Here is a 23,645-nt window from a genome sequence, read left to right as displayed (position 1 = left end):
CAAACACAAGTTTTCACAGTTCTGTTATGTCTTCTCTCCCAGTGTTAAGTCCTAAACTGCAACATTCGGTCTGAATTTTTAACCTTAATTTATATTCTATTCCTTCCTAGTTAAATTTACCCTTTTTAATTTTTCATATTTATTTCCTATCTTATTCATAGCCTTTTCCTTTTTTTGTTTTCTTTAGGTCACGAGCAGTTGTCCAAGCATTTCACTACATATCGTACTGTGTATGACTGTGTACGTGACAAATAAAATTTGAATTTGAATTTGAACAGATGTAAATGTGCAATAGTGATTACATGCACATTTTTTTTGTTTTGTTTTTGTTTTTCCCCCCATTTACTTCTGCGTCTCTAAACTTTTCTGAGACCTTATGTCCTGTATTGCTCACATTTTAACTCCTAAAATGTATATTTGCTGAAAACTCTCTCTTCTTGTATTAGTGTTGAACCAGCTGCCCCTCCCTTCTCCTCTACCTGCCACCACCACTAAAAGCCTCCTATACAATGGGAGGATTGCGGAGGAAGTCACATGCCTACTGGGCTGCCGGGATGAGAATCTGGCCTCCCAGCTAGCCCATGGTCTGAACCAGGTCTCCACAGAGCACATGTGAGTATATAAGTGTCTGTAAGACAATATGCTGTCTGGATGAACAAAGACAAAAGGCCAACTAAAAAACAAATAAACAAACAAAAACCCCAACATGTTTTCATGGAAATGTTTTGGCTGTTAAAGCTCAGACGTCAGGATAACTTGGCTTTAAAGCTGATTTAAAGCAGAAGAGATGCTTTGCATTGCTTAATTCTTTAACTAATTAAAACACAAAAGATTCATTTTTAATGAATCTGAGAGATGAAAGACTACCATGAATGTTAATGCTTCCACTGCGGGAAACTTTTCTAGGTGCAAATACTACACATAAAAAGCCAAAAACCCGTGTACTGAAGAGAAAACTATTTGTGTTCTCTCCAGGTGCTCCAGTTTCCAATCCAGTTCAAAGATGTTCATGTTATCTTATTTGCTGATTCCGAATTGGCCATATAGTCAAATTTCTGTTTACTGCTTAAAATGTATTCAGCATTTTCTTTCTGCTTTTGACATTAAATCTGACACTTTTCTAATCTGCCTCATTGTTTTGATGTGAACTCGTTTTGTGTGTTTTCAGAGAGCTGAAGGACAACCTGGGTAGCGATGAACCAGAGGGAGATGCACCACTGTTGCTGCAGACCATGCTGGCCAGGAACCCTGGCATCTTCAGGGAGAAAAGTATGGGCGCAATTACTTGTTGCACATTAAGTCGTTATGTTACTAATATAAAAACAAAAAAATCAAGCTTTGTGTTTTTGGTTTTTTTTTTCTATAAAGGTTATTCATTTCAATTCTCAATTTTGTTTCTAAACAGATGTCATGCAGCAGCCAATGGTACAACCTTTTAAGATGAATTCCATGCATAGCCCTGCCCAGTCTGCAAACTTCCAGCCAGCTGCGATTTCTCCCAATCCACCAAGGTAAGATTGACAAGAATCTGGTTTATTCCAACTTTAAATTTTAAATGTTAATTAAAGCACAATACAAATACATCATGTTTGAATTTAAATAAATGTTTGGGTTTTTTTTGTTTATGCAGTGTGCTTCTTCTTATTTTCTGTCCTTACATTTTCTCTATTCTAGCCGGTTTGTGACACCTCCGACGGGTTCCAGTAGCCGGTACATGGGCCAACAGAACAGTCCAGTACCCAGCCCATACACTCCTCAGAGCCCTGCCACAGGTTACATACAGCAGTATCCCCACCAACAACCACCCAGCTATAACCAACACCAACAGATTCAACAAGGTGAGAACCTGTGTTTAATGTTAATGCGCATGCATGGAGACTCAGAACTCATCATTAATTTTTTTTCTAATGTTAAACTTGCGACTAAGTCTGATGGCGTCTTTGTTTGATTTTGTCAGCCATATCCGTAGCTTTGGCTTCTGGAAACTCTGTTCCCTTTGGATTGAATAATAAGCAGGGGTTTGACTGAATTCATATTCTTCATACATAAATCGAATGTACACTGAAGTTCTCACATCAGATAATTGTGGCTCCTATAATTAAATATAATTTGTGGAAATATTTATGTTTTGTATTTACAAGGCCATTGCTGGTGTACACAAACATGACCTTTTCTGTTAATTCTACGCGTGTGTGTGTTAACAGTGTTGTTCGATTCTCAAATATTATATTTGCGCTTATACACAAACAGGTTGACTATACACTGATTAGGTACACATTTTAAACTGTGCATATTTTGTGTTGTTCTCTCTTGTTCTGAAATAGCTCTGACACATCTGGGCATGAACACTGGACCTCTGGGTGTCCTAGTGTTTGACACATTTGGTCTGTGGTTTGTGGGGTGGAGACTGTGGATCAGCTGTGTTTTGGTGCATCGAGATTACATTCTTCGTTTATGCCTTGGAGAGTTATTATAATTTTTTTTTTGTTGTTTTTTTTTTATCTTGACATTTTTCACAATTTAGCGTAGTTTCAGTTGGTTTCCAAAAATATTTGTTGTTTAGTTTTTATTGTTTTAAAATGTTTAGTTTATTGGTTTCTGTGCTAGTTTTAGTCGTTTTGATTATAACTGTATGAAAGGCATATGTCAGGAAAAACCTTTTGAAAGCGGTTTCACCAAACAGCACAGCCTCATCAGGCAAGTTGAAATGTAGTTTTTTTTGTTTTGTTTTTAAGTTGGATTAAAATTAAGGCTAGCTTCTCCAATTTTTTCTAATATGTGTTTTTTATTTTTAGTTAACTCAAATCTTTCTTCATATCTATTGTTAGTTTTTAGATTAGTTTTAGTAAGGTATAATAACCTTGATGGCTTGGGCTTTTATTCACCTTCTTGTTCCATACTTGAACAGTATTTATGGTGTGGTGGATACATTGTCTTCCCTGGGGAGGAAGTTGTTGGGGAGTGCTATTACAAAAGGGGGCACTCGAAGTCAGAACTCCAGTTTCTCCGTTCAATTGTAACAAAATCACGAGTTATTTACATGTCAGCAGGTTTAATCTTGTAGCTCATTATTTGTATATGAAACCTAACTTCTGATTGCCTTTCTATATGGTCCTGATGGTTGAAATTATTGATTCACTTATTTTTTGCCTGATGAAATCTCTTTGAGGAACTTCGAAGCATTTAAAAAAAATCACTGGTCATATGCATACTTACTTATTTTATCAGCAATTTTTGGGTACACCTCCACTTCAAAAGAATTGTATTTATTTTGTTTTAATCAGCAATGTTTGTATTTCCCTACTAGTGGATAATAATAAAATAATGTCTTTTTTCTGCTAGTGTCTGTGGCCAGTCCCATGGTTCCAGGTGGGATAAGAAACATCCATGAGGGCAAAGTAACAGGGCAGATCCCTAATGCTGCCAACCACCACTCAGACAGACATGGTACTGAAGATTACCTGAACATTGTACATCGACTGGGAAATGAGGTACAACTGACACTGTTTTTAAATAGATGAATGTGTATTTACTACATACCACAATAAAACCCTGAATATATTTATCTGGTACAATTTATTTAGGTCTTAACAGTAGCTGTGTTGATATAATTGAGAGAAATGTTGAAAGTTGAGTGTAAAGGTGTTACATGCTAACTTGTTTGTATTGTCTCTCTTTTGGAGGAGGGTGATTCTGCCATGAGAAATCCATCTTTTCCTCTGAGGTCTCCACAGTCAGGCTGCTCGCCAGCTAGCAGTGAAGGAACGCCCAAACGTAAGGACACTCGAAGTGGAAAGGAGGCACTACAGTGCATACACTTTGCTTACCTTTTCTTCATTATGGGAGAAGCTGCTACATACTCTGAAACACTGCGGCTGTTATCCCTCATCAGAGAGAGATGTCTGTATTTGTGTAGTTTAATGTTTTCTGAAGAATGTCACTTTTTCACTACTCTTATCTCCTCTTCCTTGTGTTCTTCCTTCTTCACAGCGGGTTCTCGTCCCCCACTGATTCTCCAGTCACCACCCCCGTATGCACCCTCACCAAGGGAAGGAGTACCTGACCAGAAACAGCAGCTACAGCAAAGAAAGAAAGTCCCAATAGTAAAAGAGGAGAAAGATATGTACGACATTGTTAGCTCTCCAAACAAGGACTCAACAAAGCTCACCCTCAAACTGTCCAGGGTCAAGTCAAATGAGTCGGATCCCCCAGGTGAGATGTTGTTTTTCTCCATCAGTTTCATAGCTATTTGATCTACTAGAAATGCTGATGAGGTACATCGTGATGCATCATTTTAGATCAACAGGACTACCACCACCCCTTTTAAATCCAACCACGTAAAGTGTTTCTGTTAATATCTCAGGTGATGTTATGCCAGGCATGGATCAGAACTCAGACAATATGGAGGCAGAACTGGGCTTTCAGCAGGTTCCTGTTCTCCAGCAAAATCTGGGAGCGCGGCTGCAACATCAGCAGCAAGTAGGTGGTGCCAGTGGACTTCAGCCTCCCAGTTCCCCTTATGATGAGGCAGAGCTGGATGCACTTGCTGAAATTGAAAGGATAGAACGAGAGGCTGCTAGTGAGAAGTGCTCCAAGGAGGTGCAAGATAAAGGTGTGTAAGAGAAGTTCACATAGAATTAACATTTACATATAACTCTACAGCTAAAAAATGTTTTGCTTTGAATTATAGCATCTTGTCATGGTATTTAATTTTAATTAATTGTCTCTCTCTTTACAGACAAGCCACTGAAGAAGAGAAAGCAGGACTCCTTTCCCCTGGAACCAGGTGCAGGGGGACCAGGTGGGCCCACAGGTGCGCCGGGGAGCGGATCAACAGGAGGGGGCAATGCTGGCAAACTGACTCCGCAAGAGGCCACTGCAGCTGGGAACGGTGCCAGCCGCCCTCCCCTCATGGTGAGCATCGACCTCCAGCAGGCAGGCCGAGCTGACGGTCAGCTCGACCCCTGTCTGGCTGCCCCTGTCCCTGCCCTTGAGGCCCAACGCTGGCCTGAAGAACCAGCTAGTGGGCCAGCTGCTGTGGAGGGTTCTGACACAGTTTTGCGATTGAAACCAGATGGACGACCGGAAGTCATCAAGAACAGGGTCGATAAGCATGACAGCAGGAGAGAAGGTCGGGAATCCTCAAAGCACAGACATGATGAGAAGTCCTCAGACAGACGTGGAGAATTGCCCAAGTCGTCAAACAGGGACCGTGAGTCTGACAGGGATAAGAGGCATCGGAGTGAGACTGGCCGAGACAGGCGGTCCCCTGATTCTCGCTCCCGAAGCGATCGAGATAGGTCTGGCTTCAGGGCTTCCTCCACTGGAGACCCTGGTCGGAGCAGCAGTAGACAAGATGGTTCCAAACTCCCCTCGTCAGCTTCTGGTGCTAAACTTCCAGATTCTTTCCCTGCTCAGCTTCTGGGAGGGCATAGTGGCGCACTGAAGAACTTCCAGATCCCTAAGGTGATCTGGGCTGATCCAAAACAAATATCTACCCACCTACCAATCATTCAGCTGTCACTGCCTGCAATCTCACAAAACCAAATCATACCATTATACACTCTTTTGGTTTTAGTTTCCCATTTGTCAGCCTTTTTTTATTCTCGGTGTTGGTCTTTAATTTTCTTTAACACATTAACCACACTTAACTGTCTTTTGGAGTAGAAAAAGTAGAGGTAATTATTTTGTTTATCTTGTATGAATGAAAGCAAGCACATTTAAAGAAATCTTCCACTGCTGTTTTTTTGTGGGGGGACTGCATGCAAGTAAATCATTTCTGTAAGCACTTCACCTGGTTGAGTGTGACCCCTCTGCCAAAGGTTTTGTCCTTCCTGGCTAGTCCTCTGTTTGGTTATGTACTAGGCCTGACTTTCCTGTCCATCTTGACTGGCGATGCCAAAGAAAAAGGGCACAAAATGCTTCAATTTCTATGCTTAAATTATCCAGACATAATCAAACTATATATGCACTCTCTTCAGATTAGAAGTTCAAATGGTTGAAGTTCAAGAGCTCTCTGTGGTTAGGATAGAGGCGAGGCTAGACTTGGAGGTAGAGCTGGACAACACCAGTGGTTCTGTAGTGAATAGACATCTGGAAGTTCTTAGTAGTACTTAGCAATGATTTAGCTGGTAATTGACAGAGCATGTCTGTCTATGGTTGTGTAGGAAAGGCTGCCAGTGCAGTGTTCACTAAGAATTTATGACTGTCCTCACAACGGGTTGACTGTGAGGACAATCATGGGAAAAATCATGTTGTAAGAAATTTTATGCCCAGATTGTTGACATGACGTTGAAGATCAAGAGTGGTACGATGACTGAAATGATGTTAAAAATAGCTGGTTAGGTATTTAAATGTTATTCAGTTACTAAGGATTTGTAGACTTGACAAAGCTTCTTAAATATATTCTTAATGTGAACAAAGGTTGCATCAATGAGCTGCTGCTCACTCCCACTTTTCACTTAGCACAATTAGCACAAATTACTTGTTGCACTGCAAGCGCAATACAAGTGGGAACATCCAAAATTGCATCCTAAGTTTTGGCTAGTCACTCCCAATTAGAAGTGGGACTGCACTGCAGTGTCGACAACACGATGTGTTCACTGTTTGTTCTACAAGTTAAGACCTGGATATTTTTGGAAAAACAGTGGAATATATCTTTGTGCTTTGCTATCAAGACACTGGAAACTAACATCAAAATCACCAATTTCATTTCAGTTTGAGTCATTATTCACACCTTATTTTCTGTTCTGAATGAAGCCCATGTTTTCTTTCTAATTGTGTGAAGTGTGGAACATATTGATTTTTGAACTTGACTATACTGGATGTTTTTTTCTCACTCCTATCTTATTTTTTCCTCCCAGATCAATCGTGACAAGGAAGGCAGTGGATCGACTGAAAGTCATATGTGGGGCCAGCCAAAAGTTAAACTGGAGAGGCTGGGATTGGTGCAGGACTTGGAGAAGCGCCCCAAGCCTGTAGTGGTTCTAAAAAAGCTATCAGTTGACCAGATCCAGAGGATCATTCGGCACAGCAAGTCTGGAAAGAACCGACTCTCCTCAGGAAAGTCCGGCAAAAGTAAGAAGCTGTTTTTAAATTATATTTACAATGTGTTTTTTCACTCTATACCAGTGGTTCCCAAACTTTTTTTGCTAGGCCCCCCTTTATTTTACAAGAAAAATGTAAAGCGCTGCTCCCGACGAAGGAAAAGCCAATTCTGCAGGGGAGACCTACCGTGGCACTTGTGCAGGTGAAACCAAAGGGCAGATATGTTTCACCATATTTTCTAGTCTTTGGCTTAGAATGAAGTTGGTTTGGAAACATATTCACTTATGCTTCATCTCCTGCTTTGCGTTTCTGTGGGCGCCCCGTGCTAGCAGTGTCCAAGCGTTTTGTTTTTTCCCCCCCTTTTCATATCGCGCCCCCCTACCATGGCTCTGCCCCCCCCCTCCCCCCACTTAGGGGATGGGCCCCACACTTTGGGAAAGTCTGCTCTATACAATGAAAGTATTTTGCTAATAATTGTATAATATTATTGTCAAATTTTCAGGTGGTATGGACCCAGCAGTTTTGAAGGAGCTGCCCCCAGAGCTGCTGGCAGAGATCGAGTCTACCATGCCCTTATGTGAAAGAGTAAAGATGAACAAGAGGAAACGAAGCACAGTAAATGAGAGACCCAAATATGCTGAGGTCAGCTCCGATGAAGACTATGACGCAACTGGAGAGTGTGAGTCAATTCATTCAATTCTAACTTATACCAAACTATTTTTTGCAGGTTCTTTTACTAGATGTGAGAATTTATTTATTTTTTTAAATTTAGCTTCTTTTTTCAGAGTTTAGGCCTTATTATTTTATGCTAAATCTCTACAGCTGCAAGGAAGCGGCAGCGCAGAGAGAAAGACAGAGCTTGGGAGTTCGAAGAGAGGGAGCGCAGAGGGTCAGGGGAACACCGGAAAAGTGGGCACCGAGACAGCCGCCGAGGATCAGGGAGCCGCTACCGAGACTCATCTGAGGAAGATTCGCCGCCTCCGAGCATGAGTGAAGGTCTGTAATTTAAGTGCTACAAATGGTCTTTGTTTCCCTTCTGAAACATGTGTAGTAGAAGAGATTATTATGCCTTTGTTGGGTGTTCAAAATTAAATCAAACTGCCATTTTTGATTGTGGAGTTGGGTGTTTACATGTTTAAATGCATAAAAACACCTTAATTTTGCTTAATAGTATCAGGTAAATCTGATATGTGAAAAACTTGACAGCAGATTTTTACAGTAGATTTTTTTTCTTGCACACCCCCTGAAAAAAAAATTAAATTTTTTTTTTATTTTAATTTTAAAATTTTAATTTTAAAAATTAAAAAAAAAAATTTCTCACACTTAGTTGCCAGAAAAATGAAGATGAAGGAGAAGCAGAAGAAACGGAAAGCTTATGAACCCAAGCTGACCCAAGAAGAACTGATGGACTCTTCTACATTCAAGAGGTTCTTGGCAAGCATTGACAACATACTGGAAAATCTGGAGGATGTGGATTTTACTACTATGGGTAAGTATCAGTACTGACTGTCAATGTGGGTATGTTGGTTTTCTTATATTTTATTAGAGTTTAGTCCTAATTTATTGGTTTATGTTTTCTAGCAGGAGACGATGATGAGATACCTCAGGAATTGCTGCTTGGTAAACACCAGCTGAATGAGCTGGGTAGCGAATCTGCCAAAATTAAGGCCATGGGCATCTCCAGCAGGGTACTATATTCTATTTATTCATAAAAAAACATCATTTGGGATGTTGTGGGTTTGTAATGGTTCTTCAGATGTAGATCTAAAAACCAGTGTCTGTTCTTACAGATCCCATCAGACAAGTTGGTGAAGCTTCTGAATATCCTTGAAAAGAATATCCAGGATGGGTCCAAGCTATCCACCATGATGAACCATGTGAGTGCCCTTCCTCCCTTTTCCTATTTTTCTTTATCTTTCAGCATTACTTAATATCTGGAGTATTTTTCTCCCTGCAGTGATGCACTGCGGAAATCTATATACAGAGACCATGAACAAAACATAATAATGCTGAAATAGCTGACAATCATAAAAAAATACTCCAGATTTCTTCCTGAAATACATAATAGCCTTCCTCATTCTGACACTGGTTTATTGATGTTGAAAGTGTTCACATTCTTTACTTTTTAACCACAGGACCATGACGCTGAAGACGAGGAAAGACTTTGGAGAGATCTGATAATGGAGAGAGTCACAAAGTCTGCAGATGCCTGTCTGACAGCTCTGAACATTATGACCTCAGCACACATGCCGAAGGCTGTCTACATAGAAGATGTCATAGAGCGGGTGCTGCAGTACACCAAGTTTCATCTTCAGAACACACTGTATCCACAGTACGATCCAGTCTACAGGGTGGACCCACATGGAGGTACAGGAAGAATTCTGCATTCATTTTTCTTTATTAACTTTAGAAACGCTTCATAAACTTAACATTAGTAGTAGACCAAATGATAAATAAGCCAGTGCCAGTTTGGCAAACTGAAATAGATGCTTGCTTTATGAAATCAGGAACAGTTTTTTTTTTCAGCTTGCAAAATTATAGTATTTCTTAATTTAAGATTTTTAATTTTCTTATTATGTTCATTATCTTTTAAAAAATTACTTCTGTTGTTTTTATAGGTGGCATGTTGAGCTCGAAGGCAAAGCGTGCAAAATGCTCCACGCACAAGCAGCGTGTCATAGTCATGTTATACAACAAAGTGTGTGACATTGTCAGCAACATCTCTGAGCTCCTAGAGATACAGTTGCTTACAGACACCACCATCCTCCAGGTAAACGCTAAGAGTGTTGCACTTAGTACATTAGTGTAAGTCAGACATGCAGACATGCGTGATTTCTCATATTGTGCATGTCCCGTTCTTCCAGGTTTCTTCTATGGGAATCACTCCATTCTTTGTAGAGAATGTCAGTGAGCTTCAACTGTGTGCCATTAAACTAGTTACAGCGGTACGTCTGCACAAAAATTGAGTGTTTATTTAAAAGCATCCTTTTAGGGCATTTGGTCCAGAATGTTATTTTGCAATTTTTATCTTTTTTACATTTTTTTTTTCATATTCTGCTGTATACAGGTGTTCTCACGTTATGAGAAGCATCGGCAGCTGATCCTTGAGGAGATCTTTACCTCTTTGGCCAGACTGCCCACCAGCAAACGCTCCCTCAGGAATTTCAGGTAACCCATTTTCCACACTAATTCACCTAAATTTGAGGCTATTCAGAGTTGCCAGGTTAATGCATGAATTGAGAGCTTTGAGAATTATCTGACCATCAATGTAGAAATAAAAATTGTTCAGACGTGTTGATGTTTTTTTTTTTTTTTTTTTACTGGATTGTGCAATGCTAGTAACTTGTGATTTATCCTGACCTTCTGTGTTTTAGGCTGAACAGTTCAGACCAGGATGGAGAACCGATGTACATCCAAATGGTAACAGCACTGGTTCTGCAGCTGATCCAGTGTGTGGTCCACCTACCCAGTGACAAAGATGTTTTTGAAGAGTATGACACCAAGGTAGTTGCACAAGCTGACATGAAAACCCATACAAACATCAGCAAATATAGTTTTATTCAATACAACATGCAGTCAGACACACCATTTGCTCAAGATTTTTTTTTCTTCTTCAGGTGGATCAGGACGTGTTGATAACAAACTCTTATGAGACGGCAATGAGAACTGCGCAAAACTTCCTCTCAGTCTTCCTTAAAAAGTAATTTCAGATTGTTTTCTTCCTATTTATACTTTTTGATGACACTGTTGAATGTTGCTAAGATCCCTTTTGTCATCAGTCAACATTGAGACAAACTAGGAACGTTTTGAAGTAGCTGTAACTCTATAGGATTTTCCAGATGTATTCTGCCAGCTTGTTCAGCCGTATTAAAACTTCTGTCTTAATTCTGATCGTTGGCTGTCTGACCTTGATTATAATTGTTACCATTAATCATTTCTCATTATGCTCTCAGAGCATAGTTATTTTCCTGTTATTTATCCCCTTTCTTCCTTTTTTTGCCTCCCTCAGGTGTGGCAGCAAGCAGGGAGAAGAAGATTACCGTCCATTATTTGAGAACTTTGTCCAGGACCTACTTTCAACAGTGAACAAACCAGAATGGCCTGCTGCAGAGCTGCTGCTCAGTTTGCTTGGGAGACTGCTGGTTAGCATGACTAAGATCTTTCTTTAAACTGGAAATGCAAGTATTTTTCTCAGTGTTTCTGAGAACAGATGATCCAGATTAATAGCAAGAGATGACTTTGTTAAAAGTCATGGAGGCTCCAGGAAAGCAAATGTTCTTATTTTATACAATATTTTCAAAACATTTGTGTCACAGTTGATCAAACTTGACTTCTGTGGTTTATGAAAATCAACTTTATGACAATGAGAGTGTTCTTGTGTTCATCCATTCCTGTGCCTTTTTCTCCTATTAGGTACACCAGTTCAGTAATAAGCAGACAGAGATGGCTCTGAGAGTAGCATCTCTAGACTATTTGGGCACAGTGGCTGCACGTCTGAGGAAGGATGCAGTGACAAGCAAGATGGACCAGAGATCAATTGATCGTATCGTACAAGAGGTAAAAGGACAGCTTTGAATTTAATGATTTAGGATACTGTTTTCTTGTTTTTTATGGGGACAGAAATGAGTAAAATGCAGAAAATGTGTTCTTGCTTGATGATTTACATTCCTACCATTTGGCACAATAAATATATTTTCCCACTTATTCTTCCCCGTTTAAAGTCTCAAGGCAGCGATGAGACCCAACAGCTACAGAAGGCTCTGCTGGACTACTTGGAGGAGAACGCTGAGACAGATGCCTCACTGGTGGTGGGTATTTTCATTAGGTTGAATGTGGTGAACTCTTTAAGGTTTAGATATAAGTTTCACATTGCATTTGAACTGGCTTTTGAGGAATCTGTTGGAAACTACCATATTAATAAATCTTTCTTCTCTTAAATAAGAAGACCTATCTTAAATGGTTTAAAACAGTATTTGCTCATGTTATCTCTGTGTGCAAATAAAAATGTTCCTTACTGCAAGTAATTATTTTCTTTGAATGCTATGAATGTAATACTGAGACCTGTTTTGCATTCTAGTTTGCTAGAAAGTTTTACATTGCTCAGTGGTTCCGCGATGCCACCACCGAGGCTGAAAAGTCCATGCGTAACCAGAATCCAAAGGACGAAGACTCTTCAGACGGTCCGCAACATGCCAAGGAGGTGGAAACTACCGGAGAAATTATGCAGCGTGCTGAGAAGCGCAAGAAGTTCCTGCGCAACATCATTAAGACCATGCCAGCTCATTTCACCACACTGAAGTAAGAATGTGCGATATATCAGCAGTGTACTTTCTTTTATTTGCACAAGTGCAGTTGTGTGACTGTGCAAGTCTGTAACCTGCTTCTCAACAGAATGAACTCTGACACTGTGGACTATGAAGATGCCTGTTTGATTGTGCGTTATTTGGCCTCTATGAGGCCGTTCGCCCAGAGCTTTGATATTTATTTAACACAGGTAAGAGTGTGATTTTCTTTTTAGCAAAAGCATTTCAATCCCCCCCCCCAGAGAAACATAAACATTCTTTGTTCTTTACCAGATTTTACGAGTCCTTGGAGAAAGTGCCATCGCTGTAAGGACTAAAGCCATGAAATGTCTGTCTGAGGTCGTGGCTGTTGATCCCAGCATACTGGCAAGGGTATGTCTCTATCTCTGTTTATAGTAGCAAGTGCATTAATTGTTAACATTTTTTTTTACTGCACATGATGCTGTCTTAACTTATATTCTTTGTATGGCTTTGCTCTTTCAAAATGTACTTCTTATTCTGCAGCATTCTGTTCAGAAGGTATCTTGTAATTCTTGTAGCTTGCTATATGCTGACTGATTGCTCTCTTTGTCTGCAGTCCGACATGCAGCGTGGTGTCCATGGTCGTTTAATGGACAACTCCACCAGTGTGAGAGAGGCAGCTGTAGAGCTGCTGGGCAAGTTTGTGCTCAGCAGACCCCAACTCACTGAGCAATATTACGACATGCTCATAGAGAGGATACTGGTAAGTTGTCCAGTCAGTCACTTATTCCCAGTTATGCTGTGGTTTGCATATAGGTGCTAAAGGCGCAAAAGCAAAAACCACAGCTGTGACTTCACATGCTAGGTCCATCGTGTGATGATGTCCACCACACCTTGAGTGTGACATTAGGATGCTGGGTTATAATAGCTAACATTTTTCAATTCTGTACCAATTGATTGATTTGGACATACGTGATGTTTTTCCATAGATAATGAGGAAATATAGCATTAGAATTATCATTACTATAATTATTTTAGCTTTTACACTGTTTTGGCATATTCATCATTGTACTGTGGGCTTTTAGGCTATGTCCACACGTACCCGGGTATTTTTGAAAACGCAGATTTTTCTATGCGTTTGCACCTTTCGTCCACACGTAAACGGCATTTTCTGAGATTTTTAAAAACTCCGGCCAGGGTGAATATTTTTGAAAACTCAGTTTTTGCATTTACGTGTGGACGAGAAAAACGGAGAAAACGCAGCGTCAAAGGTGTGCGCCTTTTTTGACGTCACACTGTGCGCCACGTTATTGTTTCGGTGAAATGAATTTCTACAATACTGTTACTGTTAATTGTACTCTCTGCAGTGTTTAAATGCTTACATATACACACACAGTTACTGTCCCTTCACACATACGACTCGGTTCTATGCCCCATCTTTGTTTACTATTTCTAGACTTCTGATTGGCCAACATTTCTACACGGTTAGGAATATATCACCACCTGTTGCTTTGGCATGTTCCTAGCAGCGTTTTCCTTCATTTCTGCCTTTACGTGTGGACGGGATTATTTTTTAAAACGAAAACGGAAAATCTCAGTTTTCAAAAATACCTGTGTACGTGTGGACGTAGCCTTAGTTGGTGTGTTTTTGCTTGGCCCTTGACTTGTGCTTTCATTGTTAAGCTGTCCCTAGCACCTGCAGGATGGTTTCTTACACAGATCAATACTAGTAATACTCATGTGTCTGTTGATGAACTGCATACATGTAAATATTGTGTTTTTCTCTGATTGCTGCACACTTCTTCTGGGCTAGTAATGCGGTTGTTGGCTTGTTTTGTGTTTGGTTGGGGTTTGTTTTGTTTTGTTTTGGAGGGGGGTACACCAAGTGTACATCAGAAATGTATTTGGAGAGTCCTAAAAAAATGGTTAATAGGGCACTTTCGGGTTTTCTATTGCGTAAGCTATTTAAATCTGTTTTCCAGCAGCAGTTTAAGATTTTAGGATTAAAAAGCACACGTGACAACATGCTGTTAGTACTAAAATTCAGGTGAACTCAAAGTCTTTCTAGTTACTCTCTGTGCTTAGCATCTGGGAAGTGAACAGTTGAGATTGTTGTCCCTGTTGTCATGGAAATGTTCAAGTGGGTTCATGAGAAGTTCACTCTTCATTACAGTCTTATTCTGCCACCTGTGGGTGAAAAAATGCTACTACACCAAATGCATACATTTCTCTTTTCTCTTTTTAAAATTCATTTTAAAAATTATACTTCAGTTTATTAATTTAATTCCTTTTTATTTTAGGACACTGGTATCAGTGTGAGAAAACGGGTGATCAAAATCCTCAGAGATATTTGTCTGGAGCAACCGACCTTCAGTAAGATTACTGAGATGTGCGTGAAGATGATCCGCAGGGTCAATGACGAGGAAGGAATTAAGGTATGGATCTGCTTACAGATGGTTGTTAAGACATGGCTTCCATTCTTCATAGAATTCGTTGTAGATATTTATTATTTCATTTTTTTATTATTGCATTTCTTATTTATAGAAACTGGTGAATGAGACATTCCAGAAGCTGTGGTTTACTCCAACTCCAGCCCATGACAAAGAAACCATGACCAGGAAGATTCTCAACATCACTGATGTGGTACATTTAACTGAATTACCACTTTGTTGAATGATTTAAAATTATAAATGTAAAAAAAACCGTAGGGTGTCAGTTCTCAACCAGTAGTTGATGATTGCATATTATTAATCATTTCCTCTGATGTCTTTAGGTTGCAGCCTGTCGAGACACCGGCTATGATTGGTTTGAACAGCTTCTTCAAAATGTTAGCATTTGAGCTTCATTATATAATAGATATCTGTTTTGAGATCTGCTATTGTTTAAAACCTTATAAACATTTTTCTCCTTTCTTTAGCTCCTCAAATCTGAAGAGGACGCATCATATAAGCCAGCCGAAAAGGCTTGTGTTCAGCTCGTCGACAATCTGGTTGAACACATCCTTAAATATGAGGAGTCTCTTGCAGGTATGTTTGGATATATATTGGTTATATATTTAAATGTAAACGTATATCCTTGCCTAAGCATTGTACTTGTACTGTAATTTTGCATGTATTGTTAACTCCTTTTCCCTCTATAGAGAACAAGGGGGTGAACTCAACACGGCTAGTGGCTTGTATCACCACCTTGTACTTGTTCAGCAAGATCAGCGCCCAGCTTATGGTCAAACATGCTATGACCATGCAACCCTACCTGACGACAAAGTGTAATGTAAGTTGTTTCAAAATTACTAACGTTTTTTGTTCTTGAAGAGTTATTAATGTGATAATGTTTACTAGTATATACTATAACTTTATATTGTTGATTTGTAAAGATAATTCAGTTGTTAAGTTAATGATTCGATTGAAAGGGAGAAGGAGTACTTTCTTTGAGTTGATTTTTCCTAATATACTTTTATAACATTCATATTTTGTTTCCCCTGCAGACTGCCAATGACTTCATGGTTATCTGTAATGTGGCAAAGATTTTGGAGCTTGTGGTTCCTCTGATGGAGCACCCCAGTGCAACTTTCCTTGCAACCATTGAAGAAGACCTCATGAAGCTCATCATCAAATATGGCATGACGGTGCGTGGCAGCAGTGTTTTAACAAGTTTATATAAGTTTGCCCAATTTAAGTATATAAGCTGTAACCAGTTTTGTTAAAGAGGTAACATGATGGTTTATCTTCCTGTGTTCAGGTGGTCCAACACTGTGTGAGCTGTCTCGGAGCCGTTGTGAACAAAGTCACACACAACTATAAGTTTGTGTGGGCTTGCTTCAACAGATTCTATGGTGAGAGATGCTAATGCCTGGAGTAATAATGTTTGTGTTTTATAGGGATAGCATAGCTCTGCTGAAGTACCACATTAATCCATTCAAAAGCCAAAGAAATGTAACTATTTATATCCCACTGTTTCTTCAGAAGAGTGGATTTAGTTTAGCCACAAGTTCTCCAAAAAACATTGCAGAAGGCCTATAAAATATAAAATTGCATTTTAAGCAGTCAGAGTTTGAATGGAATTTAAAAAATTCAATTCAAATGTTTTTTTCATCCCCTCTTAGGTGCGCTTAACAGGCTGAAGGTTCAGCATCAGGAGGACCCAAACGACACAAAGTTGGTAGCAAACAAGCCTTTCCTGCTGCGATCCCTCTTCACCGTGGGTGCCCTGGCCCGACACTTTGATTTTGATCTGGAAGAGTTCAAGGGCACCACCAAGGTAGGGTAGTAGTTAATGATTAATTATTGATTAGAAATGAACATTTCAAATGAAAACTGGGTCTAATTTTGGATTACAGCTTTACGTCCAGTTATCTTCTTCTTTGAGGATCTTGTCCACAACCACGATTGGCTATGATGAAGCAGCTCATTATGCAACTTTATGATTGCTGTTTTAAAAAATATGTATGAAAATGTCTGCAGTTTCGTAATTATGTGTTGACGTGTTGTCAAGGTTGTTATCAAGGAGAAAGTTCTTGAGCTGCTGCTATACTTCACCAAGCATGAAGATGAGGAGGTCAAGACCAAAGCCATCATTGGCTTAGGTAAGAACATAATGTTTTTTTTAGTGTGATTAGACTGACTCCAGGACCTACAGTGTCATTTTACCAGCTTATAGGACTATAATATAAAGACCAGAGATGAGCAAATGATTCCCTGGCCACAGCAGGTTGAGATCATATAGAAGGATGTGTCATTTACTTATTTTTTACATGTATTTGATCTTTGTTATTCTTTTCACGCAGGTTTCCTTGTGATCATGCATCCCAGCCAGATGTTTATGCAGGAGGTGAAGTCTTTGTATAATGGCATCCTGGCTGACAGTGGCTCCTCAATTAACCTCAAAATTCAGATCCTCAAAAACCTCCAGACATACCTTCAGGAGGAAGACACGCGGATGCAGGAAGCAGACAGAGAATGTAAGTAATTTGTTTTTTTAAACAGCTTTTAGACGTCACAGTGAATAATATACTTGTTATAACATTTTGTCAATTCAAGTGATTTTATTACTTCACTATATAAAAATGAACATCGTCTAGAAGGGACAATCTGTATATTTTATGGTTTTTTTGTACTTGTAGGGAAGAAAATGTCCAAACAAGAGGATCTGAAGGAGATGGGAGACATCTCTTCGGGGATGAGCAGCTCCATTATGCAGCTTTATTTAAAGCAGGTGTTGGAGGCTTTCTTCCACACCCAATCCAGCGTACGTCACTTTGCTCTCAACGTCATAGCTCTCACGCTCAACCAGGGTCTCATCCATCCTGTTCAGGTAATTGAAAGCAAGAACTTGTCACGTGTCATTATTATATCACTATCAATAAATAATTGTTTGTGTTTGGTCTATTGATAGCACTTTTTTTCCTCAAAGTAATTTTTGTATGCAAGCATCTTAAAGCTAACCAATATTCATTAGTTTGTAGTTATTGTAAAATCACTAGTTACTTTCATTTTAATCTGTTTTCTCTTTTTTTCATGAACAGAAGTAAAATGCATATGCATGTGAACTTCACTGCTTTTATCCTGTCTGTGTAGTGTGTACCCTACCTCATTGCAATGGGAACAGACCCAGAGCCCAGCATGAGGAACAAAGCAGACCAGCAGCTGGTGGAGATTGACAAGAAGTACACAGGATTCATCCACGTGAGTTGGTGTTTTTCATTTTTTTTCGCATTCCAGATTTAGGTCTTACCTTGTTACTTTTTGGGGTTTTTTTGTCTTCTTTTAACCCTCTTTAACTTTAGCACAAACAGCTGCAAAAAACAACCAGAATAACAGTAATACAGTATGGACAAGATGAGCCTTAGATTTGTGACAAAAAAATCCATCCGTGCATTTTCTTAACTGCTTGTCCAGTTCAGGGTTTTGGGGTGCTAGAGCCTATCCAGGTGTGTCAGGGCGAAAGGCAGGGTACACCCTGTACAGATCACAACATTTATTCTACCCACTGCACCATTTAATGCCAGAACAGTTTCCAGTCTCTTGAGAGATCATGTTCTGGATCTTCTGCTGTAAAGAAGATCAAAAAACATAACATTCAGGATTTTGGTCTAATCTAATGATAAATGTACCACAGCCATTCATTTATTCACTGTTCTTTTTAATAAAGTGAATGTACATGATACTTTTTTTAAAAGGAACATTATCAGTACAATAATTGTCCCAGTAGTTATAGAAATGCTGTGTTTCTAACACTCGTCACCCAATATATTTTATGACAGATGAAGGCAGTTGCTGGGATGAAGATGTCATACAGTTTGCAGCAGGCCATTAATTCATCTCGTAAATCCATCATAAGAGGATTCAGACAGGACGAGACCCACTCGGCACTCTGCTCCCACCTCTTCACTATGATCCGGGGGAACCGACAACACCGGAGGGCTTTTCTCATCTCGCTGCTGAACCTCTTTGATGACAGTGCTGTGAGTTAATCAGCATTCATCTTGGCACATGTTATGACTCCTTAGTGGCAAATGGTGTTTCCTAATTAACTGTATGCAATGTAAAAATATACTTTGAGTTCTTTGCTTTGTGGTAAGTGTAATAACAGGTGTGTTATGACAACTCTTAAGGTTAGAACTAGCCTGACATCATTATGCAAATGTTAATTAGTCTAGAAATGCCGCTGGTTACAACTAGATAGAATTACAACAAATCAGAACAACACAATGTGTACAATAATACCCATATTAGGCCAAATGTAAAGAGAGAAAAGGGAATCCAGACAAATGAAAACATGAGCTTTCAGATTCCTCTGGTTGCTGAGCTTGGATAACACTGATCTTAAAGGAAGACCTTTTTATTAAGCGACAAATGCTGAAGTTCAGTCTACAATATTACATCTTTTCTGATTTCACTATACACAGTTAACTTTTTATGTATGAGCATTTGAACTCAAATTGGGTAATATTGCACTGTTATTTTGTACCAAGTGCTAACTTTTGATCAAGCTCCACATTTCTTTTCTTTCTGCAGAAGACGGACGTAAACATGCTCCTGTTTATCGCAGACAACCTTGCTTGTTTTCCATACCAGAGCCAGGAGGAGCCTCTCTTCATCATGCACCATATAGACATCACCCTGTCAGTCTCTGGCAGCAACTTGTTGCAAACCTTTAAAGAGGTGGGGAAGACCTGAGATTTATTCTTTTTTTTTTTTTAAATCCAGAGAATTACACTGCTGGAACAAAAAAATATTAATAGATTGTCCTTTCTGTCCAGCTTCTTCTAAAGGAACCAAGACGTAAAGAGAAAAAGGTCAAGAAAGAGTGGAAGAACTCATCAGATGGAGAGGATGATGAGGAAAAGATGAACTGCGACTCTTGGAGGAGTGAAGATGCAGAGAACAGCAATGGTGAGGACAATGAAGACACTGACGACGATGTGGTACGACGGCCAAAAAAGACGAAAAAACCTGTTGCAAACTCGGAGAGCTCGGAGTCCGAGTCTGATCTGGAGGATTTGGATGTGGACGATGTGGAGAAAGTAATGAGGCTCCTCCCAGATAATCCCACAGGTCTCTTGGACTTTGCAAACGCAGTTCAGGGCATTCTGCTTCTGCTGGTGCTCAAACAGCATCTGAAAAACCAATATGGATTCTCTGACAGGTTAGTAATTGTGTATTGATTTAACAAACTCAGAACATCTGCCAAAATGGGACCTTGTGACTTCTACAACTGACCAAAAAATGTTTTGTCTTCCAACAGTAAAATCCAGAAATACTCTCCAACAGAGTCAGCCAAGGTGTACGACAAGGCAGTGAACAGAAAAGGCAACATTCACTTTCACCCACGACAAACCATCGACTTTATCTCCAACAACATGGCTCACGCCACGCTGACAGATGGTGTAAAGAAGCAGATAGTCAAACAGTATCTAGATGTAAGTAACAAAGCTTAATCAGCCTGACTAAAGTGTTTTGAGTTCACTGGTTTATATTATTGTCTGTCCTCTAAGCAGTTACACGAGTTTAGTGTAGAATTTAATTATCACACAAAAATGTTTTTTAATAATTTTTTCTTACTTACTGAACTTACTAAAATATGAGTTTTGCCTTAAATTTGCGATTCAAACTAGAGATGGCACGATACCACATTTTATGTCTGATACCGATATTATAAATTTGGATATCTGCCGATACCGATATGAATCCGATATAGTGTATTTTTTAATCAATAAAACTGTTTTTGTTTTTTTTTGTTTTTTTAATATCTTGCTGCATAAGTTCATACTCAAGTAAAAAAAACCAAAAAAAAAAACCCTAAAGCTATTCTGTTACGGCTGTATGCAAAAAATACAGTGCACCCAAAATATTTCATAGTTCAGCAATACTGATCGATCTAATAAACTTAAACCTACTCCATCCTCCCTATTCTGGTATTTTAAAGAGTACTTAGCAGAAATATTAAGCAACCTAAGTAAGAGTTGCCAACTCCCAGCAAAAAAAAAAGAAAAGAAAAGGGAACCACCCCCCCACCCTCGCGATGCTTAAACGACGTAATCAACTTTAATTTAATGCATGTGATAAAAAAAATAAAGGCACAGAAATCAATTATTTTTCCACAATAATTAAGTAGATTCAACATCTTTCTTCAACAGAACTGCAGACTGCACAGATGGTACCTTCCCAAAGGGGAAAGTACTATAGCTTACTAGGGTATATTAGACTTAATAGTTACTATATACAGTAATGGACTTCTATACATTTTACATCAGATTAAAACTTTGGGTGTAAGATTCAGATAATTATTTAATAAAAGCTAGACATTTTAAATTACAATAAGAAAGAAAAGTATTTCTTTGTGCCCCCCTTTTCCCCGTTAATGCCCTATCTGGCCCCCTGGCATAAGCTTGCTAGATCCGCCCCTGCACAGTTACCAGCCGTCAGCTGCGTAGAAAAGGATCCTGGTGTAGAAAGTAATATTAAATAAATTCTAACAACAGCTTATCAAGCTTAAATGTGCTGCTGTTGTTCAGCCACTGGTTTCCCCTTTCTGGTGCAAAGTCGGCCATAAACAAACAAGAGAGACGGGAGTTGCTACAGAAAAGCCGATCAGCCGATCATTGATCAGTTTCATGATTGAAGTAGCAACAGGAGATGGAGAGAGAAGAGGTAGTCGCTCCATAAATCGGTTGTTAAGCTTAACGTGCAAATGCTTTACAAACATTCAGAGATGAACTTACCCACTTGCTTTACTTCTCTCTGGGATCACTTTCTCGGAGATGAAATGCCGGCTTGGTAGCAAGGATCCAAATGCTCAATCAGACCGCTGACAGGTCTCGCACGCCACAGCCTCTCTAATCACGTGATGCATACTGCTCCGACGTGCTAAGGTTATGAGCTGAGTTACACCATGTCGCAAGTTTTGTGAGGTGCTTTCGTGATATTTAATGGATCGGATTAGATTTTTTATTTCTCACCGATATCCGATTCAGTAATTTAGGTCCGTATCAGACCGATACCGATATGTAATACCGGATCGGTCCATCTCTAATTCAAACAGACTGCAGTGAATATGAGTTTTGCCCTTTATTCAATATTTGGTTTGCATGGTTATAACTGCTGATTAGCCTGAAGCTTCGTCTCAAAGTTGGTTTCTTTTCTTTTTACTTTTCACAGTTCAAAGTTCTGATGGAACATCTGGACCCAGATGAAGAGGATGAGGAGGGGGAAGCATCTGCCAGTGCGAACATCAGAAACAAAGCCATAAATGCTCTATTGGGAGGCTCCGGCCCCCTGTCAGGACCGAGTCCGCGCAATCAGGCCGGACCAGAGACGGATGATGATGATAGTGATGGTGACGAGAGGACCCCAGGGGTGAGATAAATGGATACACACTCTTTTTGTAAAATGCTAATTAAAAGCAATTGAGGAAATTTCTTTAAAAAAAAATTTTTTTTTGTTCTTTGCTCTCTACAGTCCTCTCGAAAGTCAAGGCGAGCAGGTGACTCCTCGGATCCTGGTCGGATGAGTGAGACAGTGGAGGTTATGGATGTGATTGCGCTTTGCTGCCCCAAATATAAAGACCGGCCGCAGATAGCTCGAGTCATCCAAAAGACCTCACATGGGTACAGCATCCACTGGATGGCTGGTTCGTACTCGGGGCCCTGGGCAGAAGCCAAGAAACGTGATGGCCGAAAACTAGTGCCTTGGGTGGACACTATTAAGGAGTCGGACATCATTTACAAGAAGATTGCCTTGACCAGCAACCACAAACTGAGCAACAAAGTAGTACAGACTTTACGCTCACTGTATGCAGCACGGGAAGGAGGGGCTAGCTAATGGCTCCAATGTGGTGGGGTTTTTTGTTTTGTTTTTTTAATTTTTTTTTTTTTGGTTCCCCTGTTCCATTTCTACTTTATTATAAATCCTCCTCTTCACTGCTCCTGCTCCTTCTCCTCCTCCTCAACCTGCCACCTCCAACAACACAGCCAAACTTCACTGGATTCCTACCCTCCCTCTCTCCTTCCTCATTTTTGTAAGAAAACACGAGGGCAAGAATATTTGACACTACATACTTTTACATGAGTTATTCTTGCAAAAATGACACAAAACATAAGACTTATATTAGAGGGACTGCTCATGTTTCGTTTGTGTACAAGTTCAGAGGATAGAATCCTGAAGGCATTAAAGGAATAATACATCCCGATTATCCCTTAAAAGGCTATCAGAGACGAGACCTGGAGGGAAATGTTTTGTCGACATTGTTGTGGGAGCTCCTTCGCTGTTGTGCAGCAGATTCTAGTCGCTCATTTCTACTCCCACTGTATCATAGTTTAACACGACAAAAAATTAAAATGTTTATATCTCTGAAGACAAAAAAGCTGTAAAAAAAAAAGAATAAAACCTTAAGTGAATGTTGGAAATTAGTCTTTTTGATGTTCTTATTAAAGTGTTTTTGGAGTTTATTATACTACTAGCAACCGGATGGTTTTTTCCTTTTAGCTTTTAGATATTTGAGGAAAAAAACAGATGACAAAAAACAAACAAAAAAACAAGAATTTTTATTTTTGTTCACTTTTATTTGTCCATGCTGTACAATGGCAGAGTCCTCTGAATATAATTTATTCTATTTCGAACTACGCATGCAGTATATGTGGCCTATTGCAGGAGGATATTTTGTAAATGTAGATTTTGTTGTATTAGGTCACCCTAGTAATAAGAGGAAAGGGGATTCATACCCTTTTGGTGGAACAAATACTGCAATAAATTTTCTACTTCTCTTTGTCACTTGTCTGCTCAAACTGTTGATCCAATCTGTTCATCTTGCCAAAGTGAAGAAAATCATTGGACGGAT

General features: G+C 39.5%; 1 protein-coding gene across 3 annotated transcripts in view; it reads left to right on the top strand.

Annotated features, from left to right (window-relative positions):
• The window catches only part of nipbla (NIPBL cohesin loading factor a), a 28,418-nt gene extending 4,840 nt beyond the window's left edge, over positions 1-23,578 (top strand). Inside the window, exons 4-49 of one of the 3 annotated variants that reach the window (XM_085475574.1) lie at positions 447-612; positions 1,169-1,269; positions 1,406-1,511; positions 1,675-1,838; positions 3,343-3,491; positions 3,684-3,774; positions 3,991-4,212; positions 4,364-4,612; positions 4,739-5,466; positions 6,864-7,077; positions 7,550-7,726; positions 7,870-8,043; positions 8,375-8,536; positions 8,632-8,735; positions 8,838-8,924; positions 9,183-9,414; positions 9,666-9,817; positions 9,912-9,992; positions 10,115-10,215; positions 10,422-10,551; positions 10,665-10,747; positions 11,057-11,189; positions 11,461-11,604; positions 11,769-11,855; positions 12,125-12,345; positions 12,439-12,541; positions 12,624-12,722; positions 12,928-13,074; positions 14,612-14,746; positions 14,856-14,954; positions 15,085-15,138; positions 15,229-15,337; positions 15,451-15,581; positions 15,796-15,936; positions 16,050-16,143; positions 16,414-16,568; positions 16,803-16,893; positions 17,095-17,268; positions 17,431-17,621; positions 17,885-17,992; positions 18,571-18,771; positions 19,325-19,471; positions 19,570-19,955; positions 20,055-20,229; positions 21,968-22,165; positions 22,268-23,578. In XM_085475574.1, coding sequence (XP_085331700.1) covers positions 447-612; positions 1,169-1,269; positions 1,406-1,511; positions 1,675-1,838; positions 3,343-3,491; positions 3,684-3,774; positions 3,991-4,212; positions 4,364-4,612; positions 4,739-5,466; positions 6,864-7,077; positions 7,550-7,726; positions 7,870-8,043; positions 8,375-8,536; positions 8,632-8,735; positions 8,838-8,924; positions 9,183-9,414; positions 9,666-9,817; positions 9,912-9,992; positions 10,115-10,215; positions 10,422-10,551; positions 10,665-10,747; positions 11,057-11,189; positions 11,461-11,604; positions 11,769-11,855; positions 12,125-12,345; positions 12,439-12,541; positions 12,624-12,722; positions 12,928-13,074; positions 14,612-14,746; positions 14,856-14,954; positions 15,085-15,138; positions 15,229-15,337; positions 15,451-15,581; positions 15,796-15,936; positions 16,050-16,143; positions 16,414-16,568; positions 16,803-16,893; positions 17,095-17,268; positions 17,431-17,621; positions 17,885-17,992; positions 18,571-18,771; positions 19,325-19,471; positions 19,570-19,955; positions 20,055-20,229; positions 21,968-22,165; positions 22,268-22,630 — 7,559 coding nt within the window. In that variant the 3' untranslated portion in view covers positions 22,631-23,578. Of the gene's footprint in view, positions 1-446; positions 613-1,168; positions 1,270-1,405; positions 1,512-1,674; positions 1,839-3,342; positions 3,492-3,683; positions 3,775-3,990; positions 4,213-4,363; positions 4,613-4,738; positions 5,467-6,863; positions 7,078-7,549; positions 7,727-7,869; positions 8,044-8,374; positions 8,537-8,628; positions 8,736-8,837; positions 8,925-9,182; positions 9,415-9,665; positions 9,818-9,911; positions 9,993-10,114; positions 10,216-10,421; positions 10,552-10,664; positions 10,748-11,056; positions 11,190-11,460; positions 11,605-11,768; positions 11,856-12,124; positions 12,346-12,438; positions 12,542-12,623; positions 12,723-12,927; positions 13,075-14,611; positions 14,747-14,855; positions 14,955-15,084; positions 15,139-15,228; positions 15,338-15,450; positions 15,582-15,795; positions 15,937-16,049; positions 16,144-16,413; positions 16,569-16,802; positions 16,894-17,094; positions 17,269-17,430; positions 17,622-17,884; positions 17,993-18,570; positions 18,772-19,324; positions 19,472-19,569; positions 19,956-20,054; positions 20,230-21,967; positions 22,166-22,267 lie in introns of all 3 variants that reach the window. The other 2 variants (XM_085475573.1, XM_085475575.1) reach the window with 2 other exon arrangements.
• The last annotated feature ends 67 nt before the right edge of the window (positions 23,579-23,645 follow it).

This window comes from Copadichromis virginalis, linkage group LG12, assembly GCF_057382275.1.
Source record: "Copadichromis virginalis isolate Kocher_CV1m ecotype Utaka linkage group LG12, C_Virginalis_male_GT1.1, whole genome shotgun sequence".
In the NCBI taxonomy this organism is placed as follows: domain Eukaryota; kingdom Metazoa; phylum Chordata; class Actinopteri; order Cichliformes; family Cichlidae; genus Copadichromis; species Copadichromis virginalis.
The sequence above is the reverse complement of the archived record's forward strand: the minus strand, read 5'-3'. Positions and strand labels throughout refer to the sequence as shown.